The sequence below is a fragment of the Gallinula chloropus genome (genome assembly GCF_964237585.1).
Source record: "Gallinula chloropus genome assembly, chromosome: 3".
Classification (NCBI taxonomy): domain Eukaryota; kingdom Metazoa; phylum Chordata; class Aves; order Gruiformes; family Rallidae; genus Gallinula; species Gallinula chloropus.
Genome location: NC_140087.1, coordinates 68,274,871 through 68,295,179, shown reverse-complemented (window position 1 = coordinate 68,295,179; position 20,309 = coordinate 68,274,871). Strand labels below are relative to the sequence as shown.

The following is a 20,309-nucleotide window of genomic DNA, read 5'->3' as shown; positions in this document are numbered from 1 at the left end:
AAAGTCTCTTCTGATCCTGGTGCCTTCAGCGGGGTCGAATCAGGCAGTTGCCATCAGTGCCACATAACTCCTCCTGTACAACCCACCCCTCCAGCCACATTTTGTTAGGCTGCAGTTAAACAATTATCACGTGTTAAAAGTACATGCAGGAGGGGATGAAATTCTCTTCCTAAACACAGCTTTCAGCACGTCCATCTGAGTGTAAATGATGGGGTTTATAAACTCCAAGAGAAAAACAGAATCAAAGGCAAATATTTACCTGCCACGGATCTAGGAGGTTTCCTTCACACTCCCTGCAACATTAAGTCAATACCCCTGACTGCGGAAATTAAGCTTATTTTCCAGAATGTCTTCCATTTGCTGTTTCCCAGCACTTTCTAAATGATTCTTCATCACAATAAACCTTAAATTAACCCCCACTCCTTCCCGCTGCAATTTTAGCACAATGGTGTCTATGACTGTAGAATGACCCATAAAAAGCCCTTCAGCTGCCACTTCAGTAGGCCCCATATCTTGGGTTGTTTTTACTTCCAGCTTTTAAGGTCAGAATGTGCACCCACCAATAACCAGCCCATTTTTTTTTTTTTTCTGCTAAGAGACAGGAGAGGCTTCTACATGAAACAAGGGAGTTTTGTGAGCAGGCAGCGAGCTCTGGGGAGGCGAGCTGGTGCTTTTAGCTTTGCAGGCCTGAAACTCTCATAACCTGGCCTTGCATTTCTGGACTTCATTAGCCCTGGCAGCAAACGCTGCTGGAGATGCGGCTGGCGGTGAGCGTGTCAAAGGCCTTGCACCCGGTTTCTGCACATGGCAGCCTCTGTTAATAACCACGCACAGAGCAGAGCTGTACGTCTTCATTCCCTTGCAGACAGAGCTGGCACACATACCAGAGTGTATGTATAGTCCTGAAAGATTTGTGTGGGGCGACTAATTACTTTTCTCCTTCGAAGTGGGCAGGGAAGCATAATATGTTCATGATTACAAGGGCATAAAAGGAGCATGTGATTATTTTCCATGGGAATCCTTGGGAACAGCAATGCAAACATCTCAGAGGATGGCTGTCTAAGGTGGTGCTCTCTACAGGACCATTAAACCCTCCTCCCAGCTTCTCAACCTTCTACTACAACTAATCCCTGGCAGTGGCATCCAGCAGCACACAGGCTTAGCCATGAACTTTCTTCATCTTGACCTATCCACCTCCGAGTCCTCCCAGGACACTCAGAAGCCATATGCTATATTTGCCTAGCTGGAGTTGTTATGAGGATGTTACCACAAGGGAAAATATCTGCCTGGAGAAGAGGGTGGACTGCTACCCTTTGAAATTAAATATTGTCAAGCATCTGTAAAGGACTGCGTGGGTTGGTGTCGCGGAGCAGCCCTGAAGCCGAGGGCTCAGTTAAGGAGGATGCAAGCAAGGGACATGCAGCGCTTGTTCCACTCGTTTCCCCTGCGTACCATATGTCACTGACGCCTGACCCAGCCACATCCTCATTTCCATATATCAAAAGCTTAATTTAGCTCCAGAAGCCTTTCCCAATCAATACCTGTGCGGGGGTGTTCTGCCACGGCCAGGCCTGGACTGGGTAAACCTGGGATTATAACAGCTCAGGAACTGAACTAGGGCCCTCTGGTCACACAGTGATGCCAGATGAGAAAGGCAGGGCAAGCCATGAAAACTAGTTTTGCCAAAGAGTTCCTTCTAACACCTGCTGAGGCCAGACAGAAAGCTCTGGAGCAGAGGAGAGATGCAGGTTTTAGCTCTGTGAGAAGAGGAGGAACACTGGTTATCGAGTGAAGTTTGAGTATTGGAAGGCAACTTTCTTAAAATGTGCTTAATTTTCCAAGCCCAATTCCAATGATTCCCAGGGAGGGGAGAAAAAGGTGTTTACAACTCCAGCATTTTTTCCCAGATCCATCCACTTTTGTGTTCCCTGAAGTAAAAACAGATTATTTGGCATCTGTTTATTCAGTTCCCATGAGGCGCCTGGAAACAGCTGTATCATAAATGCCGAAACCTCTCAAGGGTGGAAAAGGCATCTTGAGAGGAGAGTGGCCCTTCCCTCAAGCCAGAAGTAGCCCAGCTTTAGAACTAATCCTGACGTTGTTAGTGCATCTGTGACACTGGCAGAGTTTGTGCACACTTATTTTTCGATCTGATGGTCCACGGCATCCTCTGAACCAGGAACGTGCAGAAGCAAAGAGCTGCTGAGGAACCAATGGCGACACGTGAAGGTTTTGTACCAGGTTTTTTCCTTCCAAGCATTCGGCAAAATAAGAAGCAGTCCTGCACCCATCTCTTGTTGTGCCCATGCCGGGGACCCGGCTCTAGTGGGACTCCCAGGAAACGTCTGAAGGAATCACCCCTGACAACGGTGCTGTCTCACTAAACCTGCTAGTGCCACCCCGTCACCAGGGTGAGATCTGGGGGTTGGGAGGGAGGCTGAAGCACTGAACTCAAGATCAGAACATTTTCCTGCTATCTGCACCACAAAGACTGTGTGTCATGTGCTCATGAGATTACAATTTGGGTTTGTTATCATCCCTTTATATCAAAAGGAAGTTATGCACACAAGGGAAACACCAAACCATCATGACAGAAGGGCTATAAATCACTTACTGCTGAATATCAAGAGGACATGAGAGCACCCAGTAGGAAAGCAAGAGTTTTGAAAAGCCCTCTTTTCCTCACAATCCCCTCATTTCAGTAAGCTTGCTTTTCTTTTGGGAGAGGGTGAAGGAGATCACATGATTTCAAGATAAGAACTACAAATTAATCCAGGTTTGCCCCATATGTGTGACTCATGGCTGACTGCAAGCATTGGTCAATGCCTTCCTAGTCATCAGGATGTTGCCATGGCCCAGGTGGATCCTGTGGCATCCAGAATGGGCTTGAGCTCCTGCTCTACCTCTGCTTTCAGCTGAAAGCACCAAGCTGATCCTCTAACCAGACATTTTATGGAACCAGTGAGCACTGGGTTGTTTTGAATATCTTTACTCTCCTTCCCCATTTCTCCCTTCCCCTTCTCCCCCCACCCTGACCAGCAGCCCCAGCATCTCTAAAGTTGTGCAGAGGCACATGCGTGCAGTAGCAAAGAGCTCACATAAGCTTTCTTACCAGTTACTGTTACACAAAACAAGAAATGGAGAAAACAGTGGGACAGTGAGCTCTGGGGCAAAGCAATCCATATTGCAGCAAGGATCTCTTTCTGCTTCCCTGCTTTGCTCTTCCCATCCTTTAGAAGGATGTCCTGGAAAGAACACGAGGAGCCCTCTGCCTCCTCTTTCCCTGGCAGGTGCCCAAAATCCTCCCAACATTTCTCTAAACCGCCTGCTGAAATCCCACTCCCACTAAAAAAAAAAACAACAACAAAAAAACCCCAAACTTTGTATTTCCAAACTCCATGACCTCCCAAAATGTGTCAACAACTCTGAAAGCTTTTAAGCTGACTGCAAATGTTGCAGACCATTTCTGTAGCTCTTACATTCTGCGTGATTATAATGGGGGAAAACACGGGTGTAATCATTGCTTTTAAAATGTGATTGCTGCTCGAAAGAATTATCAGGGAGGGGGGTAACTGTCTGGAGGATGGCATGATTCAGGACTGCTGACTTCTACTCCTCACTCATTCAAAGTCACCGTGTGAGTCAGTGGAAAAGTCACTGAGACTAGCACAGTCAACAAAGTACTGACATTCACATTTAGGTTCCTAAATCAACAGTGTGGAAGGTTTCAGCTCAAAGGTATGGGTTTTAAAAGAAAGAGTGGGTGAAGGGAGCAGGCTACATTGCAAGCCCTGCAGTAAATGCCATCCCAAACTGGGCCGCTTCAAATTCCAGTGCTTCTTACCCCCTCCCCCGAAAAAAAAGCACCGGCTAAAAGTGTAACACCACTTTGGGGAAGTCCATTTTCAATCCAAGCAGAAGCAAGGTCCATATAGCAGGTCCTCTGCAATGGCTGAAATATTACTCCGCAAAATTAATGTTCCTTTTAAACATCCAATGCAGAATACCTATAGCACGCAAATAGTTAGCATGCAGAAGCTGCTGTTTTGAAGCTCTGCCACCAATGGCTAATTAATTCTAGGTACCGTAACGATCGCATGGCAGGGAAGCGCTATTCTGTGTGTAAGCAGAAGCTCTGTATACAAACAGCACAATGCACGAACAGAAATCGCACCTCCGAGAGCCTTTTCATTCAGAAAAGTCAGTCATCTTGAAAGCGCTACTCACAAGAGCCGGCATGGTAACCTGAATTTTAGAGAAATAAAATTCAGCGTTTCTCTGTGTGAAAGCAAAAGGAAGAGGGTTGCGCGGTGAGAGAAATCGTTCAGAGAATAAATAGCTTGGCAGCTTCCGAATTAGCGGGGCAGTGAAAGCAGAGATCAAGTGAGAGATCTTGCAAATCCACAGGAAATGACTCAAGAAACTAGATCGAGTAAAACTTCAGCTTCCAAGCCTCAAACATATTTGCTGCTTGCCATTGGGGCAGGTACACACACACACACACACACGTACACAACAATACACCCGGATCATACAGTCAAGCTCTCAGGCATTAATCAGACGGTGATTAATACCCAGACCTCCTCAGCGGTATATGCATTATAATGGCCTTTTAATTACATGACTGCACGCTGGGTTTTTCACGTGGCCATAACTTTGTCCTTATTCTGGGTCTGTAGTAGCCAACTGCTAAATGCCACACTCCCCACTTCACGCGCATCGATGCTCCTGCTGACCATGGACATTTTTGGCATGAAAGATGCTAAGGATGTTAGACATCTGTGCAATCCCAGCAGCATTTGGGGGAAAAAACATACATAGGATGGGTGGAAGTGTGTCAAATCATTACATCTGGTCTTTTATGGCACAGCAGCTGAAGCCGTTCCTGCCATTTCCTTGCTCCCAACTGCTTACTCCTGCCCTGACACTTCCTTTCGCTGCCAACCCAGCTCTGCCAAGATGTTTATCGTGCCATTCTGCAAGTTGGATCCTTGAATAACTTTCCAAAATAAAGATGTATTGGGGGGTGGGGGGTATTCTTAGCTGGGACCATTTAGCAGACCCAGCAGTGCAACTCCCCAGCGGGGCGGGGGGAGTGGGGTGGTACATTAGCAGAGCCAAGGAGGTATCAAACTGCTTTGCAGAGGAATGAATGGGTGGGAAGGGGATGGAGGGAGAGGCAGCATTGCCACCCAAATAAGTATGCCACAGGCTGCCAAGGGGAGCACTCTCATATGTGAGCTGGTGCTATGGCCAAACCTCTAGCAATGGCAAGTGTGGTGCAACGCCACCAAAGCTGGAGATCCTGGCATCATCTCCATAGGACATGCTGCTTATCCCTGTGGGTAACCTCCCATAAAGACGACCTCAAAGTTTTCATCAGCTCTTGCCTCCATCGCTTTACTAGCAGTCCACAGATTTTTCTCCAAGTTTCCACTTCTGTTCCTGAAAAGAAAATTTACAGCACTTAGAAACTGAAACCCAACAGAGCAGAAACACAATTTCCATGGCAAAATCTGGACTAAACCCCATAGGCTAGACTTGAAAGACAAATCGGTAAGCGGGTTCCTTAGAAATCACAACCGTACAGGGTCTGCATATCCCTGAGCAGTGGGAGCAGAGATGGGACGTGTCCCCACCCACAATAGGAAAGAGATGCTGCAGTTGAGGAGCCCACAGAGAGCCCAGAAGTGCAAGGTGATGTGTTTGCATGGCACAGACAGATTTCTTCTCCCAGGTCACAGAGGACCTGATGGAGAAGCAAAAAGTCACTGCTAGTTACTCAACTTCACCCACCAAACATTCCTTTCTAAAGTCAGCTCCCGTCACCCCTTCCTCTGTGGACCAGGCAAGTTTCCAGCTCAGAAGATGGCAAGGTGTAGCTGAGGAGGCACCAGAGAGTCTTCACAGGTACAATACTGTTCAGTGTGGCAAAACCCAATTAAAATTACCTGCACAAATCACTGCATGATGCTAGCAAGCATGCCTGCGCTCATGCCATAGTGCTGCTGAGCACGGCTCCGAGGGTTGATTTGAGCTCTTGTAGAGGGCAGGATGGGTGGTAAGAATGTGAGCGTGGAGGAACCTCTGACCATGGCTCCGTGGGGTAACGCCAGCTCCCCGAGCTCCTCTATCAACAGGCTGTTAAACTCCCCGCTGCGCACACGGCATCGCGCTCATCGCTTACGGGAAAGTAAAGCCTTCCTAGGGGTCTTGTCAGCCATGATGAGGAGCTGCGCCGAGCCAGGCTGGGTCGGGCAGAACCGACCTGAGCTGGGCCAGGCTGGGTCGGGTTGAACCCTGCCAAGCTGGGCAAAGTTGGGTTGAAGCCAGCCAGGCCCGGCAGGGCTGAGAAGGGCGAGATCGGGCTGAGCCGGGCCTTACTAGGTTAGGCTAAACGGAACTGAGCGGGGCCGAGCCCGGCTGAACTCAGCCGGGACAGGCTGAAGTGAGCCGAGAGCCGGGCCGGGCCGGGCCGGGCCGAGCCGCGGCGGGCGGGGCGCGGGGGCTGCGGCGCGGGGGGCGGTGCCGGCGGGCGGAGGCGAGCGCAGCGGCGGCCGCACCCCGGGCACTGCGCCGCGGGGGCTCGGTGGGCCGGGCCGGGGCGGGCCGCGCCGCCGCGGGGGAGGTGCCACTGGCAGGCGTGTCTCCTCCTTCCTCGCCGCCGCGGCTCCCTCCCTCCCGCCTGGGTCCGGCGCTGCCCTGCCCGCTCCCGGCGGCCGCGGCCGCTCGGCAGCGCCGCCGCTTCCTGCTGGGGTTCCCTCCCTCTCCGCTCCGCCGCCACCCGCGGCGCCCCGACATGGCGTGAGCGCGGCCATGGGGCTGGCCCGGCGCCGCCGCCTGCCCCCGGGCGCTGCGCCGCTCCCCCGGGCCCGGACCCCGCGCCGCCGCCGTCGCCGCCGCGCCCCGCCGCGCCCCCGCGGCGCGCTGACCGCCGCCTCTCCTCCTCCGCCCCCTGCCGCCGCCGCCCGGCGACAAGCGCGGCCGTAGCCCCCTCCCACCCCCACCCCCCCCCCTCCTTTCCACCCCCTTCCCCCCCATCCCCCGCCGCCGCCCGCGCTCCCGCGCCGTCGGGCCCGGCGCGGCCGCCAGCCCCGGCCCGCCGCGGCGCGGCCTCCCCCGCCATGTGAAGCGCAGGAAGATGCGGAGGCGCAGCCCGGCCGCCCGCGGCGAGGGATGAGCCTAGACGGGGAGAAGATGACCGAGGAAGCCTACCCTGACGAGTGAGCGGGGCCGGGGCCGGGCGGGGGCGGTGGACGGACGGACGGGCGGGCGGGCGGGCGGGGGCCGCCTTTTGTTGCCCCGGCGGGAGCCGGTGCGGATCCCTCAAAACACACACACCCCCACCCCCCACGCCGGTCCCCCACACGCACACAGACCGCGGGCGGACAGAGGGACACGGACACGCGCGTACGTGTGCGCGCTGCCCGCCCGCGCATCCGCCATTTCGCGCTCCCCCCCGGCCGCGCTCATTTGCATACCGCCTTTTCATTCATAAAAACCCCGGGAGGCGCGGGGCCGCCGGGGTGCGGGGGGCGGTGGTGGGGGGGGGAAAGGACGGGACGCTGCCCCCCTCTCCGCCGGGCGTCCCTCGCCGCCACCTCTCGAGGTGCGGGGGGGGACGGACGGAGGGGGAGGGGAGTCGGGGCGCCCGGCGGGGGCGGCCTGCGGCGGAAGCGGGCGGCGCGGCGGTGCGCTCCCCCTTCCCCCTCCCCGCATCCCCGGGGTTGGGGGGCTGGGGGTGGGGAGGGGGTGCCGGGAAGCGGCGGGAGGTGGTGTTGGGGGAGGAGGACGGGGACACGACGACGACACGACGTCGCGGATCCCCGCCCCGGTCGCCGCCGTTTTGTGAATAAGAGGGCGGCCGCCGCCGCCGTCACATGACGCCGCATTCATAAACCCGGTCACCGGCGGCCTCCCCATTCACCGCCACCCCCTCCCCGCCGCGGGGGGAGCTGCTGCACCCCCGCACACGCACCCCCCTCTACAACACCCCATTCCCGCGCAGGCACCCCTGCTCGGGGACGCTTCCCACCCCCACCCCACCCCACCCCCCAAACCAACCCTCCGGGGGAGGCTGCACCGAGGCTTCCAAAATGCCCGACGGTGCTCTTTGCCCTTCTTGAAAACCAGCCCTCCCCCGAAATCAGACCCAGGAGGAACTCGGGCGGCGTTACAGGAAAGGCTGTTACAAGCCCAAACGTTGTTCCTGGCTATCTCTTTTTTTTCTGGGCTTTGACAGTCGAGAGCCATGACTCACTGGCGTGCAGTGCTGGTGCCGTGCCAAGCGCCATAGGATGTGCCGCGCTTTAAAATGACTGCTCGCGGGGCTCGGAAAGCGCCGCCGGAATTGGGCAACTTTTCCGACTCGGTTCTGGAATCTGAAGGGAAAAAAAAAAGATACTGGGGAAAAAAAAAAAAAACTCCTAAAGGGCAGCACGCACCTTCCTACCGTCAGATGGATTTTTAAGGCTGTTTACTGGAGAAACGTGAGCGGCGAAGGAAATGGCTCCTGCCTGCAACGCGCCTGTTACGGGGAATTGTTATTTTGGCACCTCTTAATGAAGAGGCTATAAATACGCATTTATATGGTAGCTTCTGAAATCGGGGCTATTTTGAAGTCGCTTAGGGTTCTTCCCTCCCTCCCCTCACCCCCACAAAAAAAAACCCCAAGTTGCATTTTTGTTGGGTGGATGACCTAGTAGGCTGGAAAAATGTGGCCAACTCATTTCCAATAAAAGCCCACTGGTTCTTGGTTTGGGGTTTGTTTTGGTTTTTTCTTTGTTTCGTTTCTCAAATTGGACGAGAGGAAGAGAGGTGGGTCTGTGTCTCTGGGCTTACTGGCACGGGGCAAACCTTCATGCACTACATCTGGTTAAGCTGGTGCTCTCCAACCTCCATCTCGCTGGCAGGCGTTGCTCTGAATGCGCTTTCTTGCAGGGCTTGGTGTGAAGGTGAGGGTTGGTGTAAAACAGTGAGTGCTTGGCTCCGATGGTTAGGGTTGATTGGTTTGGGTTTTGGGTTTTTTCCTTAATTGGAGGCTGCAGTTTGTTTTGGAGCAAATTCTTCTTCTACATGCTGCTGCGCTGACACAACAAGGGAGGCTTTGGCAGATGGGCTTTTGTGTGTGTCCTACCTGGGCTGGGGAGGGAGGGAGACTCTCGGGTCCCCCCACTCTCCTGGGGTCAACCCAGCAGTGCTGTGCTTCGGTCCTTGGGAGATGGAGAGTGCTGGTGGCCCTGGGGAGCTGGTACCCGACCTGCTTTGCAGCCCAGCATTGGTTGGATGTGTTGGTTTTCAGTGTAAATGATGTGACATGATCCTTACCCCGGTGCACATCCCGAATGTCTGTTTGCGGGGCTGCAGTTGGGCTTGTCACAGTTTAGCAAGGGCCGCCTTCGCCTTGCAGGGCACAGCAAGGTGGTTTAGGTAAGCCATGGCTTCCTCCGTAAGCTCCTCACTTCCAGCCTTGCATTGATTGATAGCGTCGCTGAGGCCGGTGACTCATGGGTTGTTTTTCATTTCGGTGGTGGGTGAAGTGATTTAATTTTTTTTGTTTTGTTTTGTTTTCAACATATATGGTGTTAAAAGAAATAAGGACAGGCTCTCCTGATAAGTTTTCTCAAGCTGTCAGAACAATGGTAGTATAGCGTGCTATTTGCCCTAGATATCTGGCTTTAATTTGCATAGCTATTCTCATTTCACTGAGTGCACTGTGAGCAAATGTTAACAGCCAGATCACCAAAAATAAAAAAGGACCAGTGTCAGGATGCTTTTTAAAATAACTCTCTTCAACTGAATGATGTGGGTGTTTGTTTCCTTCCCTCCCCCTCCACCCCCCTCCATTTTTGGCTTTTTTAAAATTCTTTGAGCACCGCTCGATAGCGGTTTGAGTTTTGAAACGATTTATAAAAACCGAGGAGGGAGAAAATAGTGCTCAGGATGCTGGAAACTCATTGGTCCCTTCATGACTGCACCATTTCAGATCGATACTTAGAGGTCAATTTGTCATTGCAAAGTGAGCGCCTCTTTCTGCATCTCAGCCTTTAGTTCTGCATCCCTCCTTCCCCCCACCCCACCCCGCCCCATCACCGCTCCGTTTCCTCTTCGCACATTGCAGGGCAGAGGGAAATGGTGGGACGCTCCCGGTAACCAGACTGTGGCACAAAGCTTTAGTGCTGAGCCAAAGTGGTGGGGTGAGAGATTTTCAGGCAGCACCGCCTGCACCCGGGAAGAGGGGCAGCTGCCTGCCCACTGCTAGTGGTGACCTGCTCCGCTGCCGACAGCTCCCGGGTGGGCTGCTGGCTCCTTTCCACTCATAAGTAGGAGGATGGAGCCGAACCCTTAAAGTGATTCGGTTACGCCCGGAGGCTGCCGCCTGCTCGTTCCGATGCACGGTTCCAAGAAAGTCACAGGAAGTAATTAAATGGAAAAGGTCAGAGAACGAGGAAGTGTTGGTCCGCAGCCTCTCGCTGCTTGGGATGGAGCTGCGACGCCCTGCCCGAGCCAGGCAGACTTCATCTGGGGGTGTCCCAGCTGCTCAGCCAACACGTGCTTGATTTATTCCAGCGAGCCCTGAGCGTGTGTGCCAAGTGCTTGCAAGTGGGACCGGTCCCCTGGAGGTTTTTAACAAGCTGGGTTAAGTGGGATACGTCTCGGGCAGTACAGGGAGTCGCTGTGATGTCATGTGGGACGGCAAAATGTGGCGAGAGAGCAGGCTGATGCTTCGGGGCAATGTATTTTTTCCTGTTCCAGGGAAAGAAAATTAAATTTGACTCAACCCTTCTTTGTCCTTTCACTTGTCCAAAATCTTGCTTCTCCATCGCTGAGCGGGGACCGACAGTGTGACCAGCGGCACTTGCTCTGAACACTGAGTCTTGCAGTGTTGAAGTTTTGCCCTTTACACTGAAAAAACACCCCCCCCCCCCCCCCCAATTTTATTTTTATCACACTTTTTTGCCCAATACTGATGACTTCTCTGTAGCTGTCATAAGCGTCTCATTCAGCCAACTTTCTTTTTTCTGCTGCAAGCTTAAGCTTGGGGAGAAAGGCACGGGACATGCCGTATGTCATGACATTATTGCTCGCAAATAGGACAGGAAATGAAGGATTGCCAAAATACAACTGTTTATTTCTTGGCCTGAAAACATGCCTGTTTAAAATACGACATGTAAGTGGCTGCTTTGTTCGGTTACTGGGAGAAGTTGCTGTTTATGAGGGAATAAGAGTTTACCCTTTCTACTTGGATATGGCTTGGAAAGGAGCGGTGGGCGTAAAATGGATGGAGGGGGTGTTTGGTTGGACAACTGGACAGCAGGCCAGTGGGAAGAGGGTTGCCACGAATAGGAGGGAGCCAGGGTTGAATTTCTCTCCATATTAGTCCACGCTATGACTGCAGGCAGCCCTTGGGGGTAACCCTGATCCTCTGTTGAATGGGAGAAACATGAGCAACCTGCCTTTGGGCCAGAAAGTAAGGGGTGTTTTTTTTTCCTGATGAGGCTCCCCTCAGCAAGAAACGTGGTGGAACGATGTTAGCGTGGCACGGATGCTGCATCAGCAATAGGATCGTCTTCAACCTGTTTTTGCAGCCTGTTTTTTATCTTGCTGGGGCGCACCCTCGAGCGTGGGTTAAAAGGTAGGCTTTATCTGCTCGTTTTAATTAAATCCCGAGGCTGCAAACAAAAGTACATTGTGCGGTGAGGCTCACTCTTAACATGGACTTGGTTTGCTGGTAGCTGGATTTAAACCACAAAATTGTTTCCGGTTGGCCACCAAACTGCAGGGAAGTGCTGGTAATTGTACTCCTTTTTCTGGACCAGGCTGGAAAAGAGGAGCTGAGGGCTGAGAGACAACTTAACGATTGGTTTCAGTCCCTCTTTTTGCTTTCTTACGCATTCTGGCAGTCTTGAGGAATGGGTAAATTCAGTTCTCTTCCCTCCAGCAGAATAAGAATAAACCGTCCTTCAAAGATATTAAACCTGGGAGAGAAGTACTGGGTAAGTTTGGGTACAAAACAGTGCAGGTGGGCAGCCTCATCCCATCATATGCAGGATTGCATGTTGATCCAGCATGTTGAGTGTCAGCGCCCTGTTTCCACAGAAGTTGAGATCTTGTGGCTCATTGGCAGAGGTGTACCTCTTTCTTGCTTTGATGTTAGGACCAGCTTTAGGAACGTTAGGACCAGCTTTAGGACTGAGCTGTAGGAACTGCCACCTTCAACAAATTCAGTAAAAAAAGAAGTGTTTTCTTTTTCCTTCCCTTCCACCCACCCCTTTAAGAGAAGAGGGTAATCCTTCTTGCAGGAGATGTACAGGTGTGAAGAGGGCATAGAGGATCAGTAAAACTAAAAGTACAGCTCTGGAGACGGCGTGTTTGGTACATGCTGTGTTTGCGAAGGGGAGCATTGGGGTTCTGGAGGACTCCCACTTCTGAAGCAATGTATAAATTTAAAAAGAAAGACAATTTAAAAGGTCAGTTGACTAAAAAAGGCACAGATAGACTGCTGAGTTGATTGACAGCAGATGTGAGCCGCAGTGGTCCCTGCTTCTGTGGACTACCAAAAGCAAGTGAGAAGCTGTTGTCACATACATCCTGGCAGCATTAAGAGAGGTCTTCTCCAAGCCTGCAGCAAAGCAGAGCAGTGCAGCATCTCAGCACCTTGCACTGACCCTTTCTTTCCACCTTAGCATGGGTCAACTCAGATGGTGGTTTCTAATGCTTTTTTGTTGTTGTTTTGTTTCTTACCTGTTGGTTTTCTGCCAAGATTTTGTGCATCTTCTTTTCCTTCCTTTCCTTCCCTTTTCCTTGCCCACATCCACCCCCTTCCCTTGTCAAATTTCCATTAATCATTTCTTTTTCTGGTGCTTGCTCAGTACTGAAAACCTGATACTCCAAAGCTACAGAGAAATGCAGCTGGGCTATGCCAGCAGCCTGCTTGATGCCTGCCCGTTGTGCCTAACACTCATCTTTGGTTTTGGATCAGCTTTTTGAAGCAAAAATTGGACTTGCCCACATAGTTCCTCATACAAGGCTGGCCTGGCTGGCTGCTGGTCCCCTCTGCTCAGTGAGTCAAGGGTGCTGCCTTGCGGAAACTGAGCCGAGGTGAACCCTGCTGATGCAGCAAGAGTAGTGTTTTGGGCATTGCTTTGCTGTGCTCCTGCCCACTGGTGCAGTTGTTTTGGGTGTTTTATCATGCCATTGTGGCCAACAGAGTTGATACCCCCAAATACAGCGATGCTCCTCGCCTCTATTCCTGCTGCAGCTAGATGCCAAACAAATGTTGGGTGGGCAGTGGAAGGTCATGTCCTTTATGTCCAGTAGGATGTATTCACTCTTGTCTTATCGCTGTCCCTCATCCAGCAAAATATCTCATGGTTCCTCCCTGTCCTGCACCCATCACACCCAGGGAAGCAGGCTTACCCAGCAGCAGCTGGACGGCTCTTGAGCACAGGAGGCTTAGCCTTGCCTCTGAGGCTGGAGCAGCTCTCCACATGGAGCTGATGTGGGGCTGTTCCCTCCTTCTCCTGGGTTTCTGTGTTTTCCTGCCCACTTTCTCTGGTACGTTTCTTGTTCTGTGCTTTCATTTCCTTCCCCCTGCACTCGTGAGTTTTTGGTTTCTTCTTCTCCCCCCGTGCCCCCCCTCCTCCCCCCCACTTCTTCTCACACCATTCCTGTCTGGAAGCAAGATTTCTGCCATCAACATGTCTCCTGCTGCAAACCAAACCCTCTGGCGATACTTCCTCCCTAGCATCAGGGGAAGGTGGTCTCCCATCATGTGTACCTGATGTAGATAGGCACTGGGGCAAAACGCTGTCCACTTCCTGCAGTAGAAGCTTCACCTTAGAAGTCAGCTGTGTTTTACCCAAAGCAGCATTACAAAGTCTGCTCTCAAGGCCGCTAAAGACGTTTACTGCTGTTGCAGTAGGTCTAAGTGAGATTTAACCCAAATTACTATTTTTGTCTCTAGTCTGCTCGTTCTTAGACTTTTTGAATAACTAACTTACTTTGTCTTTCTTTGCTTGCAACTCACAGCTCAAGGATTGTGTTTTGGTTTGGTGGTTGGGGTTTTCCCCCCTCCCCTTTGTTCTCAACTGTAATCAGAGGAGAGATCTGGATCTGTCTCAGCTGAGCCCTACAGCTGATGGTGATTCCAGCTAGGAAGGAAACTTCTTGCCAACAGGCATGGGGAGGAGGTCTTGTAGAGCTCTTTAACAGAATCACCTGATTTCCCCATCTGTGATGTCTTCAAAGGTGAGATTATGGAGTTGCCCACCACCCCCAAGACCTTGGACTTAGATGTGAAGAAAAGTGTTTGATGGCATGAAGTCTACCGTGGTGGTGGAGCTTCTTCCTTGCTAGCTAGTGCTTTTTGTCTGAGGTGCTACAGAATCTAGGCAAGATGCAAGCCAGAAATGAACTGCCTAAACAATTAAAAAGACTTTTGTTTGCACGTGTGTAAAGTAAAGGCCTTGTTACCCATGTGTATCTCTCTCCAGGAACAAAAAGTGTGTTTCTCTTATTGAGAGCAGCCGCTTGGGTTTTTTGGGGTTTTTTAACTGGAAAAGTTGAGTTGGTCGCTGTTACACCTCGGCTGTTGCTTTTTGTGAGACTTGCATTGATAGTGTTGGGAGATGTGTGGTAAAACCTGATAGTGTCTTTTGATCTAGCGTATGGGGAAACACGTGTCTCTGCTTGTAAGGACCTGTGCTGCTGTGCAAGGACAGGAGCGTGTTCCACACATGCACTCGAGTACCAAGGAGGTCTGGAAACACTTAGATTAGTTTTTTAATTGAATTATATATGCGTCCTGTTTGGATAGTCTCATTACTTATGGGGGTGTTTTTTGCAAGTTAAAAGTGGGTCTGAAGCCAAGGCAGCTTCTCTCCCTGCACTGTACGTTAGAGCTTTTCAGTGTTGCTTGCCTGCTCAGTGTGTGTAGTTAGGAGAAAGATTAGTTTCCTTTGTAATAGCTGAAACACGCCAGAGGTGTTTGCACAGCAGTCAAGAGTTTCAAAACTCTGTGGGAAATCACGAAGCTTCTTCCCTAAACACCGGAGCCTGTTGCAGCACCACGGTCTTGCTTATCAGCTCCTTCCTCATCCCTCCCCTTGCGTGTGGAAAGATGTTTCTTAAACAATGTGATTTTATAGCAGCTAAGTCCATGCTTAGGATTAGTTGATGCCACTAGCAGCAATTAGCATCTGAGCTAAAGCACATCTGGGTAACTTTTTAATTACTCTTTTGCTGAGTCTCTAGACCGTTTATGCTTTTTGCTTATGAATTCACATACTGGTGGTGGAAAGCACTTTTTAAAGGGATGGGGGAATGTGAGGGGAAAGTTCTCCTATAGCCTTGTTTATATGTCTTTATAGGTGTGGGGGCAATGCTCGTTTTTCTGCAACCGAGATCCCTCCTCGCCTGTAGCACCTTCAGCAGGTCCCCACGGTGAGGGGGCCGTTGCCCAAAAAGATGCCTGTCCTGCTCGCCCCCTTCTTCCAGTGACTGCGCAGCGGTGGAGAGCTCAGCTCGCCTCCGCTCGCTGCATTTCTTCCGCCGACATGTCCAAACACTCCCGTCTGGGTTTAAGTGCTTGGAAGGCAGGCTGGCTGTTTGCGTGGTTTTACGAGTGGAAAGGTATGCCCCCAAGCTGATATAAGGTTACTAACGCTTCAAGTTGCGGCATATAAGGGAGTGTGTGCTTTGCCTCCAGTTGAGACGAAATGAGGCAAAGGGAGTGTGTGTGAATAGAATAGCTGGGTTCATGCCCCGGTAGCGAGCAGCAGCTCCAGTGCCTCTTCACATGCATCCTTCCCCACCCCCGCAGCCCATCACCCCACCCCTTGGCTAAGGCACCAGGAGGGTACCACTGGCATGGTGGTTTGTGGGGTCTTTACACAATCTCTGAGAGCTGAAAAAAAAAGCATCCAGGTGTTAATACTGGAGAGCTAGGGGTTTGGTGTTTTTATTTTCCAGGAATCAAAGGGGTGCTCTGACGAGTTGCTGGAAGGCAGCAGCGGAGCTGGCGAGTGGACTTGGCCGCTGCTGCAGGGCTGGGTCTGGGGTTGCAGGTTATTTACAAACAGTCTGGCTCTTAAAAATTACATAGAGATCAGAAAATATCACCCGAGCTAATTCAAAGCATGCTCCGAGTTTTTCCAGCTGTTTTAATTCGATAGTGCGGTTCCTTTAGCCCTCAGACCTTTCCATCTCTACATCTTTTGTCTGTACTGCATGGGTGGGGGCGCAGGGGCAGAAGTCCAGTGGCACAATGGGGAGCCAAGTGTCTTTTATTTTGCCTTAGATGCCGAATGCGATGGGTCCTCACAGTGTCGCCAAGCCAAGCGATGCACCCTCCTCTGCTTCCAGGTTGGCTCTTGAAGAGCTGTGTGGGAGAGTATGCTGCTGAAAGTGGGGGCTAGACCTGCCTTCTACCATCTTCTCCACAGTTTTGGAAATAGAGGTGCCTTTTTTGATCATGTTTCTTAAAATTCAAGGTGCACAATTCCTTAGTACTGATTTTTTTTTTTAAATTATTTAATTTTTATTTTTTTAACTGCTGTTAAAACCCCCCACTGCCTTGGTGGGGATAGAGAACCAGGGACCAGACATCCCTGTTAGACCACGGCATAAATCCCGATATTTCAGAGCTCATTACACTCCACATTTTTAAAGCATGTGAGTATAAATTACAGAAAAGGCATTGGTATTTCGGCAGAGCACACTTGTGCCTTTTTTTTCTTTTTTAAATACTGGTGAAATTACAGCAAAAAACTTTTTCAATGGAGATATACAGCTCTGCCAACATAATTCATCCTCGACTGAAACTTGGCATGGGAGGTGTTAAGCTGATTGCAGCCCGCCGTTGCTTTACATGTTGTTGCTGGATGTGTATAGTTGGGTGGATGTGCAGATAGAAAGGTTAGGAAATGTTAGAGGGGTTTGTAAAATCATGGTTCCAGTGCTTGTGTTGCTTGAATGACCTTGTGTTTTTAAAAAGGCATCTGATGTTTAGTTGAACTAGGGGAAAAACGTACTGCAGAGCTTGTTGTCTGTGTTTCAAAACAAGAATAAAAGATTGCAGTACAATTAAACCACTAGAGCTGCTTAAGAGAAAAATTTCCTGTTTTATTTTTTGGGGCTTGATTGTAGTGGGTTTTTTTTTCCTACCAGTATTTAGCATTTGGGTATACTGCATGAGAGCCTGAATGTGGGGTGGCTGGAAAAGTTAGTAAACAATGCTGAAGATGAGCTTCTGCTTGTTGTCCGAAGGAAATGTAGAGAGTTAACTAGCTTGTTTTAAAAAAATAAATAATAAAGGAGGAGTGATGGGGCTGGGGGGGGGAGGAAACGACACAAAATGCATTTTTGAAGACCCAAACAATTTTGTGTGTTATAGTCACAGATAACTGGCGGTATTTTCCAATGAAAAAACCACATGAAGAAGAGCTGTGATTTTCCTATGTTTCACGCACCGTAGTGACTTGGAGCTTGGTCCTGCTGAGCTGCAGGATATACAGCCTCTGTCCCTCTACGCCCTGGGTATAAATGTTGTGGGTAGGCAGGCTGGTGTGGAGAGGAGCTGGCGGATCTGGAGGCGTAGGGAGAGCATGGTCTCACAAATGCACTCAGGAAGTTCTAGAAATACCCTTTATAAACACTGCATCCTACAGGAAGAACCTTAGAGCCCAAATAAACCGTTTCCCCCTATGCCTATGTATACATAAACTCTACTAGTTTGGAAGATCTTATCGGGTCAGTGATGTGCTTTTTTACAGTAGTTCCTGAAACAAGTTCTGTGATAAATAACAACTTTTGTCCTTGCTGAGCTGTTTGTCAGGCCTGACTGTGCTTTTATCATTCATTCAAAAGTCTGTGCCTCCCTTGCCCTCACCCAGAAGTCCTAAACCTTCCCAGGTCAGTGCGCCTGGGTAAGTGACCATGTTTGGTTAAAATCCTTCCAGACATGGAGTGGTGTGGCTTGGTGTGGATGGGCAGAGGCAGGAGGAGGGTGGGGGATTTTATCCATTCAACTTGATGTGTGCGTGGAGGGGGGGGGGTCATTCCGGAGTTGTGCTTGCATGTGTGTGGTGCGCTTAGGAATTATTACAGGCAGCAGACAAAGGGGAGGCAGAAATTAGCCTTATTTTAATGCCTGGGATTGAACTAGAATTGAAGAATTTCTTGGTTCTGGGATTGCCGTGGCCATGTTGCATGATGCTGGGCTGGATGGTGTTAAAATAGGCATGCTTGCAGTACAGTGATGTTCAACTTCACTCCTGTGTTTGCACTATAAAAAAATATCCTTGCATCTCTTCCAGCTTTATTATAGTCACATAAATGTCTGTGGACCCAGAGGCCAGGAGGTAGCTGGGGTCTCCCAGTTTTTGGATGTGGAGGTTGGTGTGGCCGTTGACCTCAGCCATGCCAGTCCTTCCCCAGTGAGTGGCTAAGAAGGCTTTTGAAATCACAGCCTACAAATGAAAAAAAGTTACAGCTTAATGAGGTCTGCACCAACCACTCATTTGTTTTGGTTCTGCATGCATGCCTTTAAACCGGATTCCAGAAATAAATTTCCAGGGTGTGCAGAAAAGCCCCCTCTTTCCCCCCCCCCGCTCCCCACCCCAAACATGAAGACAACCCTTCGCTGAAGTTAACAGCCACATGGACTATTTCAGAAATAGTGATCGTGAAGATCCATAGATTGAAACACAAAAACCCCTGGCTGAGGCATTTTTGGGGGAGGTTGGGGGAGTTTGGCTGCTGAGCACTGAAATGCTGCTGGGGTTAGTGCCTCTGCACCCATGTATCTCCATGCTGTCTTGGTCAGGAGAGCTCATGGTGAAGTGTAAACTGGATTAGTTTGTTGATATCACTTGCTGTTCTGTACAGAAGTAATGAAAAAGCATTTCTATCAGCTTTGTTGCTGGTGGGGGTGTTTGGGTGGTTTGTTAGTTAGCTGTTTCGGGGTTGGTTTTTTTTCCTGCTTTCCTTTACTATATCTCTAAGGAAGCGTGGGCTACCTTTATCAGAGTATTGGTGGAATAGCTTCCCCAACCTTTCATAAGGTCGAATAAAAAAAACAAACACCCCTCCTTATGGGAAGGAAGGGATGGAGAAAGAAGGCTGTTTGTGTACACTTTCCCATTCATGTTTTGAAAAGAAAATATATAAACTTCTGGAGTTGTCGCAGTAACTCATGTGATTAAAGGAGCTGAGAGTCAGGAGCTTAATTTGGCTTCTCAGTGCTGACTTAAAGACAGAAAAAACAGAGGAGAGTGAGCAGGAGAGCACTTGCAGCTTGGTTTTGCATCTGTTGGACAAAATGCACTCCAAATTCTGCAGTGATTTAAGCAATAAAATCACAGGGTGCTTTGGCAACTCACTTCTCTTTGGGTTACAGTGGTCTCTAAGGTTCATGTGTTGTCTTGGGATGAAATGGTACAGAGGAAAGTGTCTCCTGTGTTCCAGCAGTTAAATGTTGAGATTTCAGTAAAACGCATTCCCTCTGTGTAAGCTTTGTATCAAGAAAAAAATAGTTAAATGGTACTAGACTCTACCTCTTCTGCTTCCTCACTGCTGCAGGGTTAGGAGAAACAATTTTTCACAAGAGCATTTGGTTGTGGTTGTACATGAGTCTGGTACCCTGCTGAAAACGAGTACCCAACTGCAAGTAGTACTTCCCTGTATATGTTTTAAGAAGGAAAAAGTTGATCTGATATCTGTGCTTGTGGTATGAGTGGTAGAGGTGGGACTAGAAATGAGCAATCCCAGTTGGACTTTCTCCAGATGATCATCCGCCTTGGGTCATTGGTGTCAAGCCCAGGCTACCTACTTGTGCTGTAGACATGTAAAGCAGTGTTGGTCCAGCAGAAAAGCAACCCCTGCCCTGTAAGTGAGGGTAGAAAAACATGAATGCTTTGCCAGGAGCTTCTGGATCTGTGTTATCTGATGGGTCATCAGTGGAACAGTAGGAGACAATATATAACATATGTTTGTTGCAGTTAATGCTGTAAAGGACTCATTCGGTAGACTGCCAGGGGTCTAGCTGAGAGCTGCTGCTGGTGGTTGCAGGGAACGTGCTTGTGCCCGGAAGAGGTTGCATCTTCAGATGGTTAACATTAACTGTCTTTCAGCTTTGAACTGAGCATCAGAGATCTTTCACATCCTCTCTTTATCTTTTTATGAAAGTGACAGTCCAGATATTAGGATGCATTAAAAAATACTTGGTAAACAGCCAATGTCACTTTTGAGTGCGGTTAGTACTGGGTTTTTTGGAGTGTGTGTGTAAGCAAACACCCCTGTGTGTAAAT

General features: G+C 50.1%; 1 protein-coding gene across 1 annotated transcript in view; it reads left to right on the top strand.

Annotated features, from left to right (window-relative positions):
* Window positions 1-7,176: 7,176 nt before the first annotated feature.
* Window positions 7,177-20,309, top strand: part of SPRED2 (sprouty related EVH1 domain containing 2) — a gene marked incomplete at both ends in the record, with an annotated part of 62,418 nt that continues 49,285 nt past the window's right edge. Inside the window, one exon of the mRNA XM_084261311.1 lies at window positions 7,177-7,223. Within this exon, the coding sequence (XP_084117437.1) occupies window positions 7,177-7,223 (47 nt within the window). The remainder of the gene's footprint in view (window positions 7,224-20,309) is intronic.